Source organism: Macrotis lagotis, chromosome X (genome assembly GCF_037893015.1).
Source record: "Macrotis lagotis isolate mMagLag1 chromosome X, bilby.v1.9.chrom.fasta, whole genome shotgun sequence".
Taxonomy (NCBI): domain Eukaryota; kingdom Metazoa; phylum Chordata; class Mammalia; order Peramelemorphia; family Peramelidae; genus Macrotis; species Macrotis lagotis.
The window spans coordinates 633,342,939-633,367,591 of record NC_133666.1 but is presented as its reverse complement, the minus strand read 5'-3'; the positions used below and the strand labels follow the sequence as shown (position 1 = coordinate 633,367,591).

The window sequence follows — 24,653 nt, the reverse complement described above, 5'->3', positions numbered from 1 at the left end:
AAAAAAAAAACCCACCCCACAGAAGCCCTCTTCCTTCTCTAATCCTATGTTAGCCCCGAGTGAGACCATTCCTTTGCCTTTTGAGTAACTGCTCAGGTCCATCCCACCTTGGCTTCCCCCCCCCCCACCAGAAGCTTGGAGATATTGACACCTTTGAGTTAAGAAAAGCTCTTCAAAGACAGAGGCGAGATTTTAACCTTGTTCTGCCCCTCTTTCATTTATTTAGACATGAAAGAATGTTGAATTCCCTTCACAGTCAATCTACAAGGAAATAAATGGAATAGATGTAGGAAAATAGTTCTGAAATTACTGGGAGATGGAATAAGATGGCTGGTTTTCTGTTTGGGTCAGTCAAGCTGCCCTTCCCTGTCTCAAATGGATGGTTTCAGACCTGGACATGGGGCAGATGGTTGGCTCTTCCTCTTTTGTCTGGGGACAAAAAAGGCTTTGCCCTCCCTGGGCAGAGGCACCTATCTGGGCAAGAAGGCAACTGTTGCTTCTGCATTACTGAGGTGATTCTGAGGCCCCTTGGGGATGGTTTGTTTTAGCCCTGCTTCTTTACCTCCCCTCAAGAGGAAGCATCAAAGGAATCTTATTTGAACAGATGTGCCATGAGGCATGGAAGGAAAAGCAGTGACAGGCTGTGTGGAGGCAGGTCAGGGATCTGGGCCACTCCTGCTGGCCTCAAAGAGGCTTCTGGGCCTTCCTCTCTCTGACACTGGCAGAGTCTGGGCCTTCACATCCCAAGTACAGAAACCATGTGTGGCAAACCATGAAAATACCCCCTAGGAAACCAGCACATGTTATGATCGCCTCTGGTCACTTCAGTAGAGACAAGACAAACTTCAGACGAGACTTCGGATCACAGTTCAACGTGGCCTGTTCTGGCCACTAACACAATTTTGGACAGTTCAGCCCGGAATGCCCCTTGCCTGTGAGTCACTGAAAAAAATACACATAGAAACAAAAAAAAATAATAATCAGAGGGGGAAAAAAATGCAATGACACTGAAAAAAAACCCCACCCCACATTCACATTCCAGTAAATTCAAGAACACAAATGGCTGGCTTAGCCATCAATCAAACTACTATACTTCCTTGAACAAATCCTCATCTCTGGAGGTCTCAATTTCCTTATTTGAAAATGGAGGTAGGTTAGTTACTACTCTATAATTCCTTCCAGAATTAAGGCAATTATTATTTTAAGTAAAAGCACTCTATTAACTAAGATAAACTACTACATAGGAACACCACAAGTTCCATCCCTATATCAACAAAGTTTCCTACCTGGAACTTTCCTATACAAATGAAATCAAAGGTCCAGGTAAAAAACAGAACCTACTCTAACTCTCCGAGAATCTCTGGACTCTTCAAGGTCTAATTTCTCTCCTTGTTGTTGATTCAGGGTCCTCATGACAAGCACCAGTTACCAGGCTCACATAGGCCTAGGGTTGGGGCACAGACTCCAAGCACAGCTTGTTTAACCAGGGACAAGCCACTCATTCTGCCTGGGATTAGCTTCTCCTTCTTTAAAATAAGGGGGCAGGGGCCTCTCTGTCCTTCTGCTAAATTGTCCTAGGGAGCTGAGCATCTCAATCATTCAATGGCAATCAAATGCCTCCTCTGCGCTAAGCACTGGAAAATAGGCCCAAAGTTCTCTTCTCTTCATTCTGCTGTCAGCTGCCACCTTCAGCTCTGCTACCCATGTGCTTGTTTTCTGTGATAGCCTCTAAACTTTTCCTTCTAACATTCTGGCAAGAGAGCAATCCCAAGGTCTAAGACCTAATCAAAACAGGGGCTATTCCTGGACTGCACTTAATGGTGATAGTCTTAATAATAATAGAAAATCCATGGCATATGTTCAGGGGACAGGATGACTCCCTGATCAATCTTATCAGGTAGGGTACTATCAGGGTAATTATTTTCATTTTCCTAGTAAGGAAAACAAAGACAGAATATGTCTGAGCTCCAAGTCTAAGACCTGAATACAGCTCTCTTGTCTCCAAATCCAGTTTTCTCATTTATCCACATCTGTTGCATTTCAATTTCTTCCATCTGAATCTCCTGTTATCCTTCTCCAGGTAGCCACATACCCCAATCCATCCCATCATATCACTGAACTACAAATTCAGTGAGTCACTGAGTCATAGGTTTGACAGCTGTAAAAAACCTTAAGAGATTTTAGTTCAATCCCCAAATTTTACAGATAAGGAAACTGAGGCCCAGAAAAAGGAAGTTTCTTTTTCTTTTTTTGTTCTTAGAGACTGGGTCTCCCTATTTTTCCCAGTCTGGAAGTACAGTGGTCCCTCAAAGACCTGATCCCACTGATCTTTGGGACAGGATGTTTGTCCTGATGCTCAACTGGTCTAATTCCTTCTTCCCAGTAGAAGGGATTACAACATTATGCTACCATGCCTAGGTTAAGGTCATATGGGTGGTAGTAAGGAAACCCATGAGGTGATTTTAACACATACTTTCCCATAAATACTGAATTCATCATTCATTTCTCATGCCTTCCCCCTTTTCCTTCTGGTCCATTTCTCACAGTTCACCTTCACTGGGCTTTCTAAAGTAAATATTTACCTGCTGTGTTGGTCACTTCAAATTCTTCAGGTTTCAGAGGAACATCTGCTTCTTTTCCTGTTGAAGCTTTAGACTGAAAAGAACCAATTCTGAGGTTTACCAGAGGATTCTGTACAGGGGTCTAACTGTTCCATATGCTTTGAACAAAAAATCCAGTTCTTATGCCAGAGAAACTAATGTGCTGCTGTGTACAGAGACCATCAAATGGTTTAACAAAAGCTAGCAAGAGCACTGGGGTCCTGTTCTGCCTGGACTTTGGATACTTACAGGCCAGGCAACTGTGGACAGGTCATTTCCCTTCTTTGAAGTGGTTTCCTCATCCGTAAAATAATGCCTTCACTGCCTCACAATGTGAGGATTACCCAGAGCACTGTGCCTTAATGCTCTACAGAAACATACACATTTTTTTTCTATGATGCTTTCTAGGCCTTCCTCACTAAGCAGTCTGCCCACACCCATATTCCTAATGATCAAACAAGACAGACTTGTGAGAGCTGGGCCTAAACTGGGTCTCACCCCAGTGCTCTCTCTCCCTGCTTACTGCTGCTGAAATTTTTAAGTTTTTCTTTCAATCAGTGATTTGTGAAAAGGATATGAGAAGGACAGGCTCTGCCATGTCACATTTATCAGCACTGCTCCACTTTCACACTAGCCAAAAATGAGCAAAAATGCTGGCAAGAAAGCCACAGATTGGTGGCTCTGGGATATCCCTCAAAAAACAACAAAGAAGAAATTTATTTTTTAAAAATAAAGTCAAACCTTTCCAACTAAACTAAGTCCATTAAGCTCTCTAATTCAGTTTTATACACAAAAGTAAATTTCATTTATTGACATCCCACCAATTCAAAATTAGATTATTCTGGCATCTAATGGCTATAGGACAGCCTATGAAAAAAGAGGAACATTTAACTTACTTCAGGGAAGAGACTTCCCTTCCCTTTTGCAGCATCCACCTAAAGTCCCAGAGTTAATTACAAATGACCCATTATCTATTCATGAAACCAGTCACGCAGGGCCTCTGCTTGGCAACTCATTTAAAACCATCTAAGTGTGTGTGCTACTCTGGCTTTCTGAGTAACAAAATTGAATTTTAAACACTTTCTCAAGTCAGACTTGTCATTCATTCAGACAGCCTCCTCTGCCCTGCCTCCCGTCAGCTTGGGCGCCTGGCTTCACGGAGCTGCCTGGGCAGCAATCCCAGCATTCATCACATTCTCCCCAAGAACCATAGACTAAGACTTACATAAGCCATGCCATATTCAACCTCAGCTCCCTGAATTTCTGCTTTAAATTGGGTAAAGAACAGGTAAGATTTTCCCTGGGGCCTGCAAAGATTTAAAAAAAAAAAAAGGTCATTAGAGTCAATCAGAGAAGAGAATGCTGGCAAGCTGGTATACTTTAAAAATCATGGTACAAATGATCAGCAGCTGCTCCAGGGGGCATGTCCGCTTAGCATGTGATCCCTGCTTCTTAAAACCAGGGAAAGATGGAAGCTATCTGGGTAAGAAGCATTCGTGCTACTGGGGATAATGTAGCAGGTCTCTCACTCTCTGATGAGGAAAGACAGCAAAACCATCTTGAAGATTGATTCAATTGCTTCCTAGCTGGATGATCCCAGGTCAGTGACTTTGCTTCTCAGGTTTGATATCCTCATCTGCTCTCTACTTCACAGAGGTAGATCAAATAAGATAGCTCAGAGAAAGTGCTCTAGAAATCTGAGAGTCCTCCCAGACTCTAGGCCTGGGAAAGACCTCAGAGACATCTGCCTGAAGACCAACTTCACTCAGTCAAGTGTGGGAAGGCTCCAGACAAAGGGATTGAAAACTACATTGGCAGAAGAAGCCCTAGCAGCCAGGAAAGAATTGATAATGAGGTTTAGTCCATTCAACTTTAAGGTTTATCATGTATTTTAAGTGAAGAACTCCCATTCCTTCATACGAATTCATTAATGCATCCAAAGTTACATTCTGATGGTCTCTAAGGTGCCAATATAAAACTCAAAAATGCCCTTTGAGGGGCTACTGATCACCTGCACTTTGAGGGGAGATGAACTAGGAAACAAAGGTTAAACAGGTTTCACCTAGACCTACGGTAAGGGAAGAGTAAAAGCAGAAATAGAAGCCAAGGCTATTTTGAAGGTCCTAGCCCATTTCCATTACTCCCATATACTTGAGAAGCAGTACTCCTAAAACTGGGTTATCTAGAACCCGATGAGAATCTCAGGGCTTCCACTTTGGCAAATGTAGGGAATGTAGGTCAATCAAAGAGGTAAAGTCCTAGTATCACATAGTTATTGCACCTACTAATTGCAAGCACTAGTGAGGAATTAGAAATTCTCATTTCCAGGCCTCGAGGAGCCTACAGTGGAACTAAAGAGAAGACGTATATTTTCCCCCTTAGTTCTAATTCCTCTTTCACAACATGACTAATATTGGAAATATATTAAATATGATTGTACATATACAGCTTAGTCCAGATTGTTCACCATCATGGAAAGGGAAAGTGGTAGAAAAATGTGGAACTCATAAGCCCGCAAATGGACTAATATTGAAAACAACCTTTACATATAATTGGGGGGAAGAAAAAGGCAAAACAAAAACAGAGAATAATAATATGTTGCCCTTCTTCATCCTAGCTTCCTCCTAATCCTGTTTACCCAAATCCTACTCCACTTTTAGGACCCACTTCTGTGGCTGCCTTCTCTGAAAACTTAAGATGGTAGCAGTAGGATTTGAACAGACCAGAGCAGATCCAGCACCTTAGACCTCAGCCATGGTGGCACAGTGAATAAAGCACTGGCCTTAAAATCAGGATGGAAGTTCGAATTTGCTGTCACAAGACTTGACTCTCATTAAGCTGTGTGACTTTAACCCTGATTGCCTCACATCCAGGGCTATCTCCAGTCATCCTGATTCTTATCTGGCCACTGGATCCAGGTGACTCTGGAGGAAAAAGTGAAGCTGGTGGCACAGCACTCCTTCACTCAAATCCAATTCATGTGCTTGTTATGGCATCACCAACCTGATATTGTGATCCTCTTCAAAAATTAAGGACAAAAAACAATGAAGGACAAACACTCTAGAGAATTGATCATCCATTCTGAACAACTTGGCACTTAACTACAGCTGGGTACTGTTCTCTGCCCAAAAATACAACTTTTGGGGTGTTCAAGAAGACCATCATTGAATCACTCATACTTGGAGACAAAGAACATTCCTTAGCAATAGTAAGTGAGAAGTGCAGCTAGGTTCTTTCTAGGTCTCCTTACTAGAAAACGAAGATGATGGAACAAATCTTTGTTTTTCCTGTCAGATGGAGAACCTTATCATCTACTCTGCCAATACCTCTTCAGATCCTCCTGGCCTTAACAACTGTCCTGCCTCCTGGCCCTCAAGACTGCTTCACTGTCATCTGAACTGCTGACCACAAGCCAAGGTTGCTGGGCTATAACTGAAGTTGCCCCATAGGACTTTTTTTCCATCTGTTCCATGTTGTTTCTTCTCACCTAATTACAAAATAAGCACCTTGAAAACAGGGAATGTCTCCTTTTTCTCCTTGTATGCTGGCTCTCAGCATAGGGTTTGGCACAAGCTAAGAGCACAGTAAATGCTTTTTCATTTCCTCATTCCCAGCTCTGACTTATTCCTTCATTTTGTGGTTCAAGGTTGCTCCTTTTCTAGCTTCCTATGGCTCCACCAACATCACTGCTGCTATACTCCTGTTATGCTTTTGTCTATCATCTTAAAATTTGCCATGCACTTTACAAGCACTATTATTACCCTCATTTTACAGATGAGGAAACTGAGGCACAGAATGGTTAAGGTGATTGGCTAGGGCCCAAGCCTTGCCAGTGTCAGAGGCAGGATTTGCACCCAGGTCATGCTGACCCAAGCCCAAAGTCATATCCATTATGAGTTCTAAAGGAGCCAGAGGACAGATAAAATAACAGTGAAATGACTGAACTTGCCTCCAAATGACGCAGGTGAGGAGTCGGCTGTCATCACTGAGGTCCAGGCTCATTTGCCATTGCTGTGGATAGAAGACAGCTTTAGTCTCATGATGCTTGTAAACAGAAAACATCTCATGACTTTTTTCTACTTAAAATTGCTTTGAGGCCCCTGAACACCACTAAAATGTTCCAACCCAAGCACAGCATCAAAAAAACCAACAACAGGAATGCTCTCCCTGCTTTTAGAAAATTGCCTAACCAGGGGACTGACTTGCTGATGAAGCCTGTGAAAGAAAGGGGCAGCATGAGGTCAGATGGATCCAGGGAGGGAGGACTGTCTCCCTGCTACCAAGGTCCTGTCAATGGCTGCACTCTATACACTAGCTCACCCGAGGGCAGGCTGGACTCTCCAGCATCGTTCTGCTGACTTTCAGCCTCGAAGACATTCAGGTGGTGAACACAGGTATCTTGATGGATGGAGTATTCCAGTAGCATAACAGTAATACAATCAATTTAGCAATTAGCCAGACCTTGCCAGTTTTATCTTCGCATCTCCTCCCTCATCTAAACTTTTCCCTCACTCAGTAGTCAGGTCTCCCACCCTCCCTCTCTCCCTCAAGGACATGCCCTCCTCATTTCTCAACTGGATGAAAGCATTCTAATAAATGTCCCTGTTTACATATATTGAACTATTTGAGAAAAGGAGAGGAGTGCCCTGATGGTCAGCACATCACAGCAACAAGGATCTAGACTGGACAATACTGATCAAAAGTTCTAACCTTTATGTGTCATGGACCCTTTGGCAGGTAGAAATCTCAAAATAATATTTTAAATGCACAAAATACAGAACAAAGGTGACCAACAATAATTCTTTTCCCATTTAAGTCACAGACCCCAGCTTAAGAAGCCCTGATCTAGATAAAGTGAATTCAAAAAGGAGAGTTTGCCTATTCCTGCTCCTAACTCAAAGTCTCGAGGAATGAGAGAAGGAACAACCAGGCAATGGAGAAGGAGTAATATTATCCAAAGAGAATCCTAGATGATAGTAAGAGTATGAAAAGAAATGAAGGAAGAAAGGAGGTTTGTTAATGACCTACAGCAAAATGGTAAGGAAAGGCAGAGGAAGAGAGGAAGCAAGTAATTAATCTACTTCTCAATACTTTTTAGTTATCATAAAGTTCTTCTCAAAGGTAAAGTGCTAAAGAAATGCTAAGAAATTCTAAACAATTATCACTATCAAATTATGAAACTCAATAGACAGTATCTTTTAAATTACATCATCACCATGGGTTCCATAAAAACTCAAAACCTATTATACAATGATTCCTTCAACCCAGGGAGTAGAAGGAAAGGAATAAGAATAAATAATAAAAATGATAATAATAGTAGGTAACATTTACATAGCACTTTACACACATCATTGCATTTAATCTTCCTGGTATCCCCCACCCTGTGAGACAGGCAGCCTTGTTATTATTATCACTACTTTATGAATAAGCCACCTGAGGGCACCTGCACAGGCCCCATAGGAGGCAGAGGGAGGATTCAAACTTAGGTCTTCTGGCTCTAAAAACCAAGGTCTTTCCAATCAAGTCTAAGAGGATAAAGCAGGTGACATTTTCTTCATGGCACTGAAAGTAAGGTCTTACAGGGTTAAAAGCCCCACCTGGGGTCACACCATGAACCTGGACCAGCTGCTGGCTCTCCTGACTTCAGAGTCAGTATTGTGTCTGCCTTTCAGGAGCATGTGCTCACTCAGCTTCTTAAGGATAGGTTGACAGTGAAGCTTCCATCTGTGGGGGAATGGAACTGTCCTTTGATCAAGCTGTGCTAGGATTTGAATAACTCACCTCATTAGTCCCACCTTGAGCAGCATATGTGAATGTGCAGGTGTGTCCTCCCTGGAGAACAAAGTGGGGAAAAAAAAGTCTTGGGAACAGCAGGCAATGAAAAAACATAAAGAGTTGTTAAATACATCTCCCTTTCTTTTTAATCTTGGGCTCTGAGCATAAGCAGAAACCAAATGCCTTTGTTAGACGCTGCTATAGGCAAATGGAAACCAATTAATTCATTTATCTATACCAAGAAGTTAAGACAAAGGAGTCCAAAGTGGAAGAAAAAATATCTCTTACAACCTTTCTGACAAGATCATCCAATGTGGGTGCCTCCAGTGACAGGAAACTCACTACCTCCAGAGGCAGAATATTCATTCTATTTTTGATTATTAGGAGACTTTTTTTTTTTTTGCTGAGCTGAAATGTCCTTCTTTGTCATTTCCAGACCTCCCTCCTGGCTATTCTAAAATGGTTAGATCCACACCCTACTCATACCTCCCCTTTCCTGAACACACAATACAATACTTCAACTAGGACCTGTTCTTGCATGTTCTTCTGACTCTTGGTCCATGGACTCCATACTCATTGATTTGAGGGAGATGAGGGCCCTGGTAAACTGTCAGATTTCCTCCTGGAGAATCTGGAACAGTTCTAGATGTCATCTTAACCTGTATGACCAGTGCTATGGTTATCTTTATCCTAACAGATGAAGAAACTGAGGCAGAGGGAGATAAAGTGATTTACCAAGATCACACAGTTACTAAGTATCTGAGACTGGAGTCAAGAGTCAGAACTTTCTACCTCCAAGTCCTGCTCTATGCCCTAAAGGGGCTCCCTGCTGCCTCGAAGTCAAACACAAACTCCTTTGCTTGGCCTTCAAAGTCCTTCACAATTTGGCTCTAGTTTACCCTCCCAGAAATTTCCTTTTATATCCTCTCATACATTCAGTGAACTAGTTAAAAGTATGTACTCACAGGGGCCTCTCTACATCCCCCCCCCCCCATCTTTGGACCAGCCCTCTCTCCTATTTGGATGCTGTTCCTTCTCACCTCAACCTCATGGAGTCCTGACTTTTCTTTCAGGATGAGCTCACAAGACACTTTATCCATGTGATGCCTCTCCCCAACCCCCCAAGGAAATCTATATTTAAATATCTGTATAAAAACAGGAATTTCAACAGAATAAAAGCTCCTTGAGGGCAGGGACTGTTTTTACTTTTTTAGTGCCAGCACTGAGCACTATATGCTTAATAAATGCTTGCTGAATTCAGCTGCAAAGGATTAAGGTGTCCTTGGATGCCTCTCTCCTCCCTATGGTCCATGGTACCAGGACTCCCAAGCTACACTGGGGTCCACAAATGAATTTATTGAGCAGGAGTACTCAAGAGATGGCTATTGTAACAGACAAAACCCTCTAATAAAGTCACCTTCTTTGGGAGGAAGTAATTTTCCTGCATCTCCTTCTGGAGAATGCCACAGCAGGTTCTGTATGCTCTGGCTATACGAGATTGCAACAGACTTTATCTCCTCCTTCCTCTAAGTTGCTGTACCACCCCTGTGGCACCAGGTTGAGGGGTTCTAGGTGAGAGGGTTCCACCAGCACTGGAAAGCAGAACCCTAGGACAAGTTCCAACATCCCAAGGACCCAGACCTACGGTCTCTTTCCTTCATCCTAGAGCACTTGGTCCTCTTATTAACACAACAGTTATTTCACACCTAACTACAAGCAGGACTCCAGGCAGTCCTTCTCCTCATGGAATTCACAATTCACCACCATTTTTTATTTCATTTACTCTTTACAAACTGTGAGGGGAGGTAGGCAGAGCAGTGGTCATTATCTTTTTTTTTTTTTAGTTTTTTGCAAGGCAATGGGGTTAAGTGGCTTGCCCAAGGCCACACAGCTAGGTCATTATTAAGTTGTCTGGGGTCGGATTTGAACTCAGGCACTCCTGACTCCAGGGCCAGTCCTCTATTCACTGTGCCACCTAGCTGCCCCATTAGCTACTTTTTACAGAGAAATGGGTCAAGTAATATATACTCGTTAGCATGTGCAAAGCTGTGGGTTAAGTATTAGGACCACAAAGACAAAATTTAATTAGTCTCGATTTACTAACAGGAGTGACCACATGTATGCACAGAAATAGATGCAGAATCTAGGCAAAAGGAACACAAGACACTTTTGAGAGTGCACTGATAGCTGCGGGTGGATCAGAAAAGGCTTCATGTCTAAGGTGGTGCAGGCAGGATCTTGGAAAACAGATCTCAACAGGCAGAGGTGAGAAGTGAGGTGTATTCTGGGGTTGATTGACAAGGTCATCTAGGGCAAAAACTCCTTATTTTGTCTGGACTGCAGAGTACATGGAGAGCATGAATAATAGCAAGTCTGGAAGGGCAGAAGGAAGTCAGGTGGTGAAAAATTTGGCATGTCAAAAAAGGAATGTTGGAGTGTGTAACAAAGATCTCTCTGGAAGTGTATGAAGGATGGACAGGAGAAGAGAAAAGACCGAAGAAAGCAGGAAGACCAAAGAAGATACTGAAATATTCCAGGCAAAAAGTACTGAGGTCTGGGGGCAGCTAGGTGGTGCAGTGGATAGAGCACTGGCCCTGGAGTCAGGAGTGCCTGAGTTCAAATCTGGCCTCAGACAACTTAATAATGACCTAGCTGTGTGGCCTTGGGCAAGCCACTTAACCCCATTGCAAAAACCTAAAAAAAAGTACTGAGGTCTGAATTAAAGTGGTGGCTATATGAAAGAAAAAGGCCTTCTTCATTTCTATCTCCATGTCATCTTTAAAAACATAGAAAATTGAACCTCACAAGTGAAATGATACTTCTAGCTGGTACAAGGCAAGAACTATCAGAATTTTTCATCTATAATGATTTAAATATTATTTATGGAAATGAAATATTCTTTCTACTACATTATTATCTTTTTTTGTTTGTTGCTGTATTCTGGGGCAGGGAGGGCCATGGGGTCCTTGCTCAAGGTCACAAACCTAGTAGGTATTAAGTGTCTGAGCCCATATTTGAGCTCAGGTCCTCCTGACTCCAAGGCCGGTGCTCTATCCACTGCCACCTCGCTGCCCCTTACCAGACTATTATCTTGAGCACATATCATATTAGACTACACTATATTTGCACATGTTTTATCTTCTCTACCTGATTGTGCCATGAGAATAGGAGTCAAAGTTCAATTCTTTCAGGTACTCCCTCCATGCCTAACACAGGGCCTGGCACCCATGGTACCTGTTAAGTTCATCTCCCATTTTCTCTGGTACTTGTCCATTCCAGCTATTTCTTTAAGATACTCCTACCAATGAGAGCAACTCCATCCACATCCAGAGGAAAAGAAAACAAAAAAAAACCAAAACCACAGAATCTGAATGGATGCTATATTCACTCTTCCTATCGCCTGCTTTTCTTTCTCTACTCTTATGACTAATATGTAAATATGTTCAAATGAACATGTACAACTTCTACTAGAATGTTCTCAAGGGAGGATGGTAGAAAAATGTATAACTTAAAAATAGGATGAATGTCGAAAAACTTCCATAACAGGTAACTGGGAAATTAAAACCACAAATATCAATGGGGTGGCCTAGTGGATAAAGCACCCGAGCCCTGGAGTCAGGAGGACCTGAGTTCAAATTCGGCCTCAGTGTGGCCTTGGGCAAGCCACTTAACCCCACTGCCTTGCAAAAAATAAATTAAAAAAATTTAAAAAATCAATCAAAAAAGAAGATACTGGGGCAGCGGCCAGTTGCCGAAGTAGTTAGAGCACTGGCCCTGGAATCAGGAAGACCTGAGTTCAAATGTGACTTCAGGCACTTAATAACTGCCTAGCTGTGTGGCCTTGGGAGAGTCACTTAACTCTCTTGCCCTAAAAAGAATGAAAAAATAAAGAAGATACTTCATCTCCCAACTCAATCTTTTCCCTGGTCGGGTGGCCCTAGAGTAAGGAAGAACCAAGTTCAAGTCCAAGCTCCGACACTCAGTAGCTGTGAGGCCGAGGTAAGTCACTTGACCCTGTTTGCCTCAGTTTCCCTTTCTCTAAAGTGAGCTGGGGGAGGCAAGGGCACAACTCAAAGGAAACCCCCCAAACCAATGGCCCAGCCCCGGGGCTCTCCTCCTCTGGCGCCTTTGCCACGTCGCTGCTGCCCAGCTCCTCCACTAGGCCGCGGGCTGCTCCGTGTGAGGGGGGGCTGCGGGGGTCCTCGGCCCACCCTCACACTCCTGGGGTCAGAGGTCGGGCCCCGCCCCTTCCGGCGCGCCGCCCCGCCCCGCCTCGGAACGGGCGGCCGCGAGGGGGGAGGGGAGGCGAAGGGCCCGTCCTCCCGCCCGTCCGGCGGCCCCGGCCCGGCCCGGCCCGGCGTCCGTACCGCCCGCGTGTGACTCCGCGAGAAGGAGTGCGCCACCCCGCCGGGCCGCACGTCGAACTCCACGGCGCGGTCCGCGTCGCTGCCGCCCGCCGCCGCCGCCGCCGCCAGGAGCAGGAGGAGCGGGGCCCAGCCGCGTGGGCCCGGGCCGCCGCTTCGGCCGTGGCCGCTGGGCGCCGCCATTGCAGCCGGAGTCCGGGAGGGAAGGGCCGCGCGGGGCGGAAGCGCCACGTCAGCGCGCCCGGGACACGTGACCGCCGCCCGGCCGCCATCTTGGGCGGGGGCCGGGCCGGCTCCGCGCGCGGGGCGGAAGTGGGGCTCAGGGCCGGAAAGGCCCCGCCCTTCCGCCACGCCCCTCCGTGACCTCTCACCCGAGGGCCCTCCTAGGCGCCCGTTTCTCCAGGCGGGCCCCGCTGCCCGCGCTCTTCCCTCGCATTACGACATCCCGGCTTTGCTCGCTCGCCTTCACGTCGAATAAGGGTTACGAGAGGAAAGGTCAAACCCTGCCCGCAGCTGCTAGCAGCCTTTGTTATCTTGGACACGTCATGAGGTTGGGTTCTTTTGCAAATAGTATTTTTTTTCCAATGATATACAAAGATAGTTTTCAACATTCATTTTTATAAGGTTTTGAATTTTAGATTTTTTTCTCCTATTCACCCTCCCAAGATGCTGAGCAATCTGATACAGATTTTACATGTGCAAGCGTGTAAACATTTCCACAGTAGTCATGTTGCGAAAGAAGAAACAGAACGGGAAAAGCCGCAGAAAAAGCCAACAAAAAGTGAAACAGCGTATTTCCATTTGCATTCAAACTCCATTGTTATTTTTTGGACAGGGATAACATTTTCCATCATGAAACCTTTGGAATTGGAAAAGACCGCTTGTAAGGTCTCTTGTGTCTTTACAATAGGAAGTTCATTTTTGTTGGTTTCTTGAGCAACGGAGTAAGGGTCTTAGACGTATTACATGCTCAATCAGGTACTGTTAAATTGGATTAAAGTGCAAGACATAAACCACAGAGCCTGTTCTCCAGAAGCTTATGATGAATTAGAGCCTTTCCCCAAATGACAGATGACCAAAGGATGTACAGAAGCAATTTTCAAGGGAAGAAATCCAAACTATGTATAATCACGTGAAAAAATGCTCTAAAAATTTGTCATTGTTCACTTGTTTCAGATTCTTCGTTAACCCCATTTGAGTTTGGGGTTTTCTTGACAAACATACTGGAATGATCTGCCAGTTCCTTCTCCAGCTCCTGTCTGTTTTTACAGGTCAGGAAAGTGAGGCAAACAGGGTCAAGTGACTTGCCTAGGGTCACACAACCTGTAAGTATATGAGGAAAGATTTGAACTTGGGAAGATGAATAGATGCGATCCAGAACTCTGTCCACTATACCACCTAGCTGCCTCCACTAATAGAGAAATGTAAACTGAAGTAATTGTTGAGATTCTATCTCATATTCAACCCATTGGCAAAGCTCACTTAAATAAATAAATATATGATGGCTCAAGGGGTTTAATAAAACATTGATGCAGGATTGGTGAAAATGTAAATTCAGTTCTGTAAAGTAATTTTACACAGGCACTAAGTATCTGAGGCAGGATTCAAACTTAGTCCTTTCTGTCTCCCAAGTCTGTCATTCTATTCCTTATAACTAGTAGCTAGCTTAACTCTATGGAGGATATTGTGGGGACAGGGAGGCTAGTAAGGCTGTTGAAATATTCCAAACCAGCAGTATCGACAGTATCAACTAGGTAGTACCATGCAAGTAATGTCTGTCTTGCATTCTTGAAGACCATGACATCAGGGAGGTGAGGCCATGATAAGTACATGAATTGGATTTGAGTCAGGGGATGCTGTGCCTCACTTTCTTCTCCAGAGCCATCTGGGTCCAGTGGTCAGATATGAATGAGGAAGACTGGAGGTGGCCCTGGATGCAAAGCAATTAGGGTTAAGTAAATTGCCAGAGGTCACACATTCAAACTCCTAACCTGATTCCAACTGTGCAAGAAATCCGATGGTGGTTGGTTGGTTAGTTTATTCCTGAAGAAGACCAAAATAATATCAAGGTACAATGTGTCACACTGTGACTGATCAGACCAATACAAGCCTGAAATGCTCTACCACAGGTCAGGCACAAATAGTCCATGTGAACATTTTGGGGTAGATTCTTGAAATTTATAGGACTTGACAAACCAAGTGGACATGGGGAATCCAAGGAAGAAGTCATAGATAACCATGAGGTTTTGAGTCAGAGTAAAATTGGGAAAGTGGTACATATAGGAAAGTCTGGAAAAGAGCATGGGTTTGGGGGAAAGGATAAAAGTTTCATTTTAGATATCACAAAAGTCAGAAGATAAATATATATGCTTGTTATATGTCAGCCACTATGCTAGGTTTTGAAGATACAAAGGCAAAAACATAACCCTGCCTATCACGAAAGAGGCAATGTACAAATAACTATCTAAGTTGTTCTACGGTGTAAATGGTAGTTAATCTAAGGGGAGTAACCAAGAAAGGCTTCCTGCTGTGTCTTGGAGAATATCAGGAGGTGAATATAAGGAGGGAGAACAATGGGAGACGGTCAGTGTAAAGAGAGCTGGGAGATAGATGAACTGTCATATAAGAAGGCTAGCATTGCTAGATTGTAGAGAGGAAAGTGAAAAGGAGGAAATGGGATATTTATTTCATTTGGGAAGTAATAGGGAACCATTGAAGTTTATTAAGTAGGGTGGACATGATCAGATTTAAGAACACTGAGCTGACTGGAGGATGGGTTGGAGTGGAGAAAGGTTTGAGGCAAGATCAATTTAAAATAGTTCAGACTTGAGGTGGTTTGCAATGTGAATGGAGAGAAGGGGCTATATGAAAAGATGTTGGGAATGTAGAAATGTCAAGGCTTCGAGATAAATGGGAGTGAGGAGTGGAGGATGGTAGAGATTATGAGAATGACTAGGATAGTAATCCCCTTGATGGCAAATTTGGAATAGGGGACGGTTTTGGGGAAAAGATAGAGTTCTTCTTTGGACATACTGAGTCTGAGATGTCTATGGGATATCTGGTTCAAGTTTGGAGGGACTGGCATTCTAGAGACAGACTAGGGCTGGATATATTAATCTGGCATTCTGCATAATGTTGGGAACTGATGAGATCAAAGGAATTAGAGAGGAAAAAAGGGAGAGAACTTTGGGGGTGGGAAGACATTCATGGTCAGCAAGAATGCCCTGGCAAGGAGAAGGGGTGTCTCTTCATATGATTAAAGATGAAAATATCTGATTTCCAGATGAGGAGGATGGGAGAAATGGGAACTCTTATTGAATGGCCTCATTTTGGAGAGAAGTTAAGTATACGAATTCCTCAGTTAATTGGGTGACTTGATAGGGTAACTTGAAGGCTTGAGGAAGAATGAAAAGGTTTTATTAGAACTTATGGTTTATGAATAATTGAACTGGTTGGGGAAATGTAAAAGGATTGTCTTGCCATGCCGAGGACCCCAGGTGAGTTTATGGAACATAAGGCTCAGAATAATTTTGATTTTCTACTGCTTCATTCCGCAACATATAAATAGGAGCAAGGATGGAGGGCCATGGGAGTGTTATATAATTGAAGCTTGGCGAGACATGATCCGTGGAAGGACATGGGGCCAGGTTGTAGGGATGTGATTTGAAGGGGGAAAAGGAACAAGCAATTAAGTATATTTTCCCATTTGATCCTCACAACAACCCTGGCAGATAGGTTTTATTATCATCTTCATTTTATAGTTGAGGAAACAGAGGCAGTCATGGGCTAAGTGATTTGCCCATAGCTAGTTAAATGTTTGAGCTGACTCCAGAGCCAGTGCTCTATCCATTGAGACACCTAGCTGATTAACCCTTGTTGACAGGGTTTGGTTTTTATTTTTGTATCCTAAGTGCAAAGGAAGCACTTATTAAGAGGAAGCAGGAAATGTAAATTAGTTTTTCTAGAGTCTTGTCAGGAAAGGAGAATGAGAGATTTTATACTAGAATGAGGTGATAAGTAGGGCCTAGGGAAATTTTGGGGTTTTTTTTTTGAAGTTAGGGAAGACCTGAACCCATTTGTAGACAAAAGGAAAGGAGGATGAGAGGGGAATTAACCAGGGTGCAATACCTGAGGGAATGTAAATCCCCTAAATTCTACCAGGAATTTAGGCAAGCAACACAATCTCAAAGACAAAAGCATCCTCCATGCCCTCTTATGTTTTACTGGATCAAGGGCACAAATGGGGGAAGGGGGTGGGAAGATGGGAGGCTTAGGTAAGAACAAGGAAGAGGACAGGAGAGGCCTTAGGAGAGATGACACTTACATGGTTGGGATGGCTTCACTTCCTCAGTCAATAAGGGAAAGAAAGTAGAGATTTGGAGCCACTGCTATAGGTAGTAAGATAGGAAATCTAAGATGAGTAAGAGGATTTCCATTTTAACTAAGCATTTTCTTCACAATCAACATGAAAAATGCCCTCCAAATAGGGTAGGAGTCTGGGTATTGTGGCTGATTAGTCATAAAGGATAGTATTTATCTCTTTTCTCTTGGAAGGTGCTTCCCTTCCCTACCCTACCTTAATCTTCAGAACCGTTCTTGGCTCTTCTATGAAGCTTTTTTCTGCTTCCTTCCATCCTGCCATCTACTTACATGCATGGGAACTTTCTGAACCAAAAACAGAGGGCAGGTCTGACCCAGGGCATTCATTTCCTTTTTAAAACATCCATTTTCTTTTCTGGACAATAGGGTAGTCTTGGTAAAGTTGTTTGTGTGATCAGCATAGAGCCCTGAGTCCCACTGGCTTAGTGTTAGTTATAAACTGCCTTGTGAGCGAGCTTTGGAGACACTGAGCTTGAATTCTGACTGCCTCTCATGAGATATATGGAGTGAGTTACTTCATCTTTGGGCTTCAACTTTCTCATCTACAAAAAGAAAATGCAGGAGAGATGACCTCTCAGGTCTAGCCCTACCATTCATTCATTGATAATCTCTTGATCTATTGTTACTTAACCCTTTAATCTAAACTTTAATTTAAATTTAACTTAACCCTTTAAATTTTAATTTAAATTAAATTTAATTAAATTAATTTAAATCCTTTAACGTTTCCTCAGTATTCCCTCATTTCCTTAACCTGAATGAACTCTTTTACCCACTAGTCCTCTGGGAATTCTCCAGGAGAGGGTCTGGCATTAAAGTCCTCAGTAGGTGTGTGATCATGAACTGAGGGTAGACTAGGAAGGGAATGGACAAACCACAGATTGGTTGGACTCTTACAACTAAGGCACAGAAGTAGAGAATATTTAGGAAGACAGAGAGGACCCAAGGGAAACGGCAAATTCTTTTATTACAGAAAATGAACCTGAAACTCAGAGAGGGGAAAAAACTAGCTCAAGGTCATATGCTGAATGAGTGAATAAAGCATTTATTAAGCGCTTGTTATATGCAGAGCTAAGTAATGGAGATACAAATACAGTCCCTGCCCTCAAGAAGCTCACACTCTAATAGAGGAGACAATACATAATGGAAATCAGATGGAAAAGTTCCATACTTCTTAGGGTACAGCCCCAAAGCAGAGGTTAATACCTCTTCTTTTAGATCATTTCCACTGATAAAAGTCATGCCAGTGTCTGTTGTTGAATCATTGGACAGGACTAAGGACTTTGGTGACAAGAGCTTTCTTTTCTGGGTCTTAATAGGCCCTGAAGAAGCACTTAGTTACTTAGCAGCAGTTTCCCATGATGACCATCACTTGGATGCTGTGCTGGAAGCATTGTGATTCCCAAGGCTGGTTTTGAGGTCCTGGCTGTCTTCACCAGGGTCCAAGGGAGATGGATAGTGGGAGGGGGGTATCCTAGGTGGTGACCTTTTTTCCCTTCAGGGTTCCTTCTTTCTTCAGCCAGGCTAGCTCACCTGTCCAGTGAGTGACAGTTGGTAGGGATGGCTGGCCCTCCTCTCTCAACAGTTGTTTTTCTGGACAGTGGCTGTTAAGTCTGGGCTGGAAGCAGGCCAGTAGAGAGGATGGCAGGGCATGGTATGGGGAGACAGCAGTGCTGGCCACTCTCAGGGTTCTTGTGTCTGTATGCCTATGAATGGTAGTTGGTCAGCAGTGGTAGCTTATAGTGACGAGAGATTTAGGCCTCTTTTCCAATTGCTTCCCTCAATGATGGCTGGGGAGGAGGGGGCCTGGGCTGGAAGAAGGTCTGGTAGGTCAAGGCCATGACATTTCCAAAGATTCATGGTCCTCGGCTATTGTTTCCATAGAAGTATATGGGAAGATGATGTTCAAGGTGGTAGAGGTGGTTTGACAGGATTCAAAATTCAGGATTATAACTCAGGTCTCAAAACATTTGGGGTCCAGCACTTTAACCTAATTTAACCCAATCAACGAATCAATGTGATTACCTTTGGAGGTTTTTTTGAAGTCCAGAAGACAACTGCTGCCATCAATTGCTGTTACAACTGGTTTAAGTGAAAATTTCCATCAAACCCAGTTATGGCAAAATTACTGTCATAAAATGTCTTACTACTAGGTTAAACCATGTCCTTTTGGTTCTGTGGTACAAAGGGCAGGTACTTTGGACTATCAAAGGGAAAGCCTGTAACACAGGGTCATTCTTTCCTTCCAACAGTGTCAGATTCAAATCCTGACTGATATATAATGGGTGTGTGGTCTTGAAAGCCTTTCATCTCCCCTCTCTGGACCCATTTCGTCATCTGTAAAATGAGAGGACTCACTAGTGTGACCTTACTGCGAGATCCTCTGGTTTGCAGTTCAATCACAGGTGTGAGAAGAACAAGGAACAGGTGATAAGAATTTTCCCCTCTGAAGACTTTTATCAAAGGCACTGTTGGTCAGTCAGCACTGTACAGAGTTCATGAGACAGAGGCCACCAATCCTCCAGCTAGCACATGCTTGCCATGGCTGGGTAGGTGGCACCTTCTTTAACAAAAAAAGCATCTATTCCCTTGCAAAAGTAGCATCCATACTGTCTTAGGAAATGGACCTCTACCATAGCAGCCTTCTGTCACCAAATACTCATAGTTCATGGATTCTCAGGCTGCAAAGAACATTTGAACCATTAGGTCCGGCCCCTTCATTCTAGAGGCAGAAATGGAGACCCAGAAATCAGTGTTAAGTGACTTTCCTTGGATCACAAAGGAAATGCTCTAATTTAGCTCCAGGTCCATTTACTCCAGTTTCAGCATTCCTTCCTCCCAGCTTGGCAAAGGCTCAATCCTCCCAAGCTTGCTCATACATATCCCACTCCTTCCAGTTACATTGAGAGGCCCAACCCATCTGAATCTTTGCTTCAAAGAACACTCCACCATATGCTAGGCTGCCATTTGTAATATTTTTAATGAGTTGCTACGTCTTACACTCATAATTATAAAAGAATAAGAATCCACAAAAATATTTTCTTTTCATAATACGCACTTAAAATACTCGGGCAAAGTAGATGTGGTTCGTTTACTTTTCTTTAACGCCCCTGGCGGAACTCTTGGCTGGGAAGGCAGGGGAGGGAAGGGATTACCCTAAGGTAGGACAGTTCTAATTCCCAACCCCAGATGCGTGATTCACGTGTGAGCTAGGTGAACAGAGATGCATTGCAGGAGAGATGGCAAGGGATAACAGTCACTGACCTGCAGAGAACTGAAGCACAGCAAATATTTCAGTGCATGCCTGAAAGCTCAGGGAACGGTGTTGGGGAGGGGGGAAAGGGGAGAGGCTGATGGAGAAGAACCAGAGAGGAAACAGGACAAGAAACATAAATATTCATTTCATCTCATCTAGGAAAAATCCTAGATGACACTCCTGCAGCCCTGGATGGATGACCCATCCAGAGGCCAAGATACCACTGGCGCTGTGCTGGTCATTTTGGAACAGGAGAAGAGCATGCGCTCTGAACCATCTCCAAAGCCCCCAGTAATTGGGCTTTCCTCTCAAACAGCCCCAGATAAATCTCAAGCTGCCCAATCATATGTGAAAGCTCCAATCAGAAAGAAACCAAAGTATGGAGGAGGGAAAGACCATGTGGCTAGGTCCCAGATGTCTGCTCCTATGCTGTTGTGTCTCAGGGGACCAGAAGCAGGTGGCCAGTCTGGAAGCCACAGCCTCCTGGCTTAAGGCAGCTTTCCTAAGTCACTCATCTCAGCTCTGGGTGCTCCTCCCCCTATCCCCACCTAAACAGGATAAACTCCAGCCTACTTCAAAGCCTTTTATCCCATTCCCCACCAGCCAGCCATAAAACAGGTAGGAGAAAGATGCAGAAAAGAAGCCTTGGTGGAGACTGGCCACTGTCTTTCAGTCCTGGGATCAAAGAAGTGAGAGCCAAAATAGAGGGACGTTAAAAAAAATGACAAGCAACAGCTGGCAATGGAGAGCAATTCCACGGAGGTGAGTCAAGGGAGGAGGCACCATTCCAAGCATCCTTGGCCCCTTCCCCATGCTCAGGCCAGGCGACGGGGAGCCAGGAGGTGGGCCATTGGCCATTTGTGCTCTGGATAAGAAGGCTATTAGGGGTCAGAGGTGAGCTGTCAGTGTTCCATGGGTCTGGCCAAGACCGTGTGCTCAGAGGTATTCTTGTAGAAAGTGCAGCAGTGTGATTTCGTAGTGCTCTCCTGACTCAGGGCAGCGAATACTGTGTCTTTCATTGGGATAGATCTGTGTGAGAGATAGAAGTAGCTCATTACTGTACTTTCTTGTATGGGTCTCCTGGTTCCAACCAGACAAAGCGATGGATAGCAAGTAAACTCTTACACCATGATAAAGAGATCTCTACTTATGTTAGTTTGCTCCCTAACCCTATGAATCACAAAGTCCAGAACGCCATCCCACTTTCTTTAGGACTCTTCTTCTTCCAGTCTCTCCAGTCTCCTAGCCCCAAAGGCCTGGATTTCTCTAGTTCTCCACTCTCCCCACTAGCAAAATCTGCCTTTGAGTACCACTGGGGTGGTTTTGGGAGTGAATAGGGAAGTTAATAAATCCACATTAAAGTGTAAATGCTTGTTTTAAAGAAAAGTTTCAGCTGTGTGGCCTTGGGCAAGCCACTTAACCCCGTTTGCCTTGCAAAAACCTAAAAAAAAAAAAAGTTTCCCTAAAAATAAACCCCAAAGGAGAATGAACTACACCTCAGGACTCTTTTGATGTAATAGATCCTCAAGCAAAAACTGGAAGACCATTTGTGGGATGTTATAAAGGGGAATAGTGTTCAGCTATGAGTTGGAGGTAGGTAGCCACTGAGGTCCTCCCAACGCTAAGATTCTTGCAGTCATTGGTCTTGAGAAATGAATCTCAAATGGTAAAATTTCAGATCTCAAACATATGCTCTGTGAGGAGTGGAGGAGAGGAGGATTCCTTGGGTAGAGTTCAAAGCATCCTATGAGGAGCAGTGAGGGACAGAGAACCTGGACTCATTCCTCACCAGCAGTGGGATCTCAGACAAGTCCCCTAACCTATCTAAATTTCTGTTCCTTCACCTGCCAAATGGAATAAATGACTAGCTGCCAGCTGCTCCCTTGTGCCTTTGTGAGGATCAAATGAGAAAAACGAGCAATAGAAGAGCTCCATGACAGAAAGCACGAGAGAAATGGACATGATTAACTTCCCAAAACTGTCTGGGCACAAGCAGGGCAATATGATGATCTCCAGGCATTCTCAGTCATGCTAATGGAGATGTGTGAAATGTACCCACTCAGCCTAAAGGCCACGGGAAGCATACCATGCCTTCATTTATTAAAAAGACTTTTTTTTTAATTTAAAAATTAAATTTTAAGAATTTATTCTAAAAAACCTTAAAGCATTCTATCAATGGGAGCTATTATCATTTTTCATACAGTGAGTGGGTGAGGTTCTTCTTCAACAATAGGTTAAGTGGGTAATGCCAACTGCCTGGGCACAACTCCCTGAGGAAATGGCATAAGGAACCTGGTGGAGCAGGGCAGAAGGCAGAAGAAGAAAGGGAAATAGGAGACAAGGAAGTAGCACAGAAGGACAGGTTCCCTCTTCATAGATTTTTCTCTATGGAGCAGGTGATCCCCTACACAAAATTCCATTAGCAACACTCTGCCCCAATTCTATCACCAAAGGCTTACCCATCCTTGAATCACCATTTAAAATGCAAAGGCAGTAACCCCATTGCTGTTTTCTGGGGAAGGAGCACAACTCGTGACCCTAACCCTAGTATCCAAGAGTTTTTTTTTTTTTAAGTTAAGTCCCTTGATCCCCTTTAACAGTTCCTACAAAACACTTGCTCAACCATTTCCTACCTTTATGGCCATTTGGCCTCTCTAAGCCTTAGCTTTCCTCACATGTAAAATAGGGGTGTAGTCTTGCCTTCCAGAACTAAACTGAAAGTCCTTCAGAAAATGCAGCTATTCCTCTACAGACAGCAATCTGCCTTGATGATGGCCCTCTTGCCCTCTCCTACCCACCCTGCCTGTCTTTGCTCAGTCCCAGTCAGAGGATTTAGAGTTGGAAGGTCCTCATCTCAGCTTGCTGTGTGATGCAAGAGCCCTGCTCCCCCTGGCAGGGGAAAGGACACTGCACGTGGACTGACAGCTCAAGTTCCTATCCAGCTCTTCCTTGGACACATCACTCTGTATGCTGCAGTACATAGTTATCATCTGTGAAATATGAGGTTTGGGATGAGAACTTTCCATTGGTCCTTCCACCTCTGACATCCTATGATATAGAGTGAGCTGTGCCCTCCAGGCACGGTCCCCAGTCCTACCCAGGAATCTCCCAGAACCAAGGTAGAAATGTCTACCAGTCCATACCCACCTGCAGCTGGTAAGGTTTTCCAGCCCGGATTAGCTGGGAAACAAGGAAGTTTGTGTGGAAAAAGTGCACATTTTCATCCAGGAAACCATGGAGGATCAACAAGCGATTTGGCCTGGAAAAGAAAGTGTGTATGAGAACCTCTGGACAAGGAGACAATGTTTTCACCTTGGAGCTTGAACCCAAGCATCTTTCCCAGCTAGCCCCAGAAGCAGAGGCAGGTGAAGCACATTTCATTAGGATGTAGTCCCAGGGAATTAAAAAAAAAATGTTTTAAGACAAACACTTATTGAATACTCTATCATAAAGATATTTTTATTCATCAAACTAAAGAAACTCAAAATTTCTAAAAATTAACTGAAGCTTACTTTTAAAATACACATATTAACAATGAGACACAACATACCAAACTTCTTTTTTTAGAAATTGGGATATACATCTGGGCACCAACAGGCACAGCCCGTCCTGGATACATGTTTGTGCCCAGAAGTGAAGAGTATCATTCCTTAGTACCACCAGGAACAGAGCCCTTGGCATGCATGCCAGGTCTTTGTGGCACTAGTGTTGACGGTCAAGAAGTGCTTACTAAAGAGTTTTGAGCAAAGAGAGGCTGAGGAAGAGAAACAAGATATTGATCTAATGAAATGAATAAATGATCATTGAGTAAGTGACCAAACATAAGGGAAGAACTTTCATAAGGGAAGAAGAAGGTTCAGATGGAAACAAGCCTGTGAGAATATAATGAGAATCTAACAAGCTATCTCCTTAATCAGCAATCCTCTTGGTAGAGGATCCAAGACAGCCTAGGACTCTATCCCAATTCTGACACTGAATTTATGACTCAGTGATGGGAAGATCATCTATGCCCAAGTTCCCTCATGTGAACAATGGGAGTGAGGCAGCAGACTGTCAAAGAAAGATCCGGTCCTAAGAGCTGCTTCTGACCCAGACTCCCTGCATGACCTTGGGCAAGTCACAAACTCAGAATCCTGAGCCATTCTCCAAGACCACACATAACAGGCACGTTGCTGATCTGCACTAAGAAGGGAGAACAAGATGTCACGTGGTCACTGTGTGAATCTACAGGTCCAGCTCCCCTCAAAGTGGAGGAATCTGCTACTTCTCTGCCTACCTCAC

General features: G+C 43.9%; 2 protein-coding genes across 9 annotated transcripts in view; both read right to left on the bottom strand.

The window, feature by feature from the left end:
* Positions 1 to 186: 186 nt before the first annotated feature.
* MYDGF (myeloid derived growth factor) lies at positions 187 to 12,937 on the bottom strand. Its single transcript, XM_074203975.1, has 6 exons — positions 12,743 to 12,937; positions 8,382 to 8,432; positions 6,550 to 6,611; positions 3,826 to 3,907; positions 2,583 to 2,655; positions 187 to 942 (listed from the first exon to the last, which is right to left on the bottom strand). The coding sequence occupies exons 1-6, from the start codon at positions 12,920 to 12,922 to the stop codon at positions 863 to 865; spliced, it is 528 nt and encodes a 175-aa protein (XP_074060076.1). The 5' UTR covers positions 12,923 to 12,937; the 3' UTR covers positions 187 to 862.
* A 4,970-nt stretch (positions 12,938 to 17,907) lies between these two features.
* DPP9 (dipeptidyl peptidase 9) overlaps positions 17,908 to 24,653 on the bottom strand; it is a 51,842-nt gene continuing 45,096 nt past the window's right edge. For 4 of the 8 annotated variants that reach the window (XM_074203963.1, XM_074203960.1, XM_074203962.1 and 1 more), the window contains 2 exons: positions 23,520 to 23,631; positions 17,910 to 21,401 (listed from right to left, as the gene is read on the bottom strand). In XM_074203963.1, the coding sequence (XP_074060064.1) occupies positions 21,309 to 21,401; positions 23,520 to 23,631 (205 nt within the window). In that variant the 3' untranslated portion in view covers positions 17,910 to 21,308. Of the gene's footprint in view, positions 21,402 to 23,519; positions 23,632 to 24,653 lie in introns of all 8 variants that reach the window. The other 4 variants (XM_074203966.1, XM_074203965.1, XM_074203968.1 and 1 more) reach the window with 2 other exon arrangements.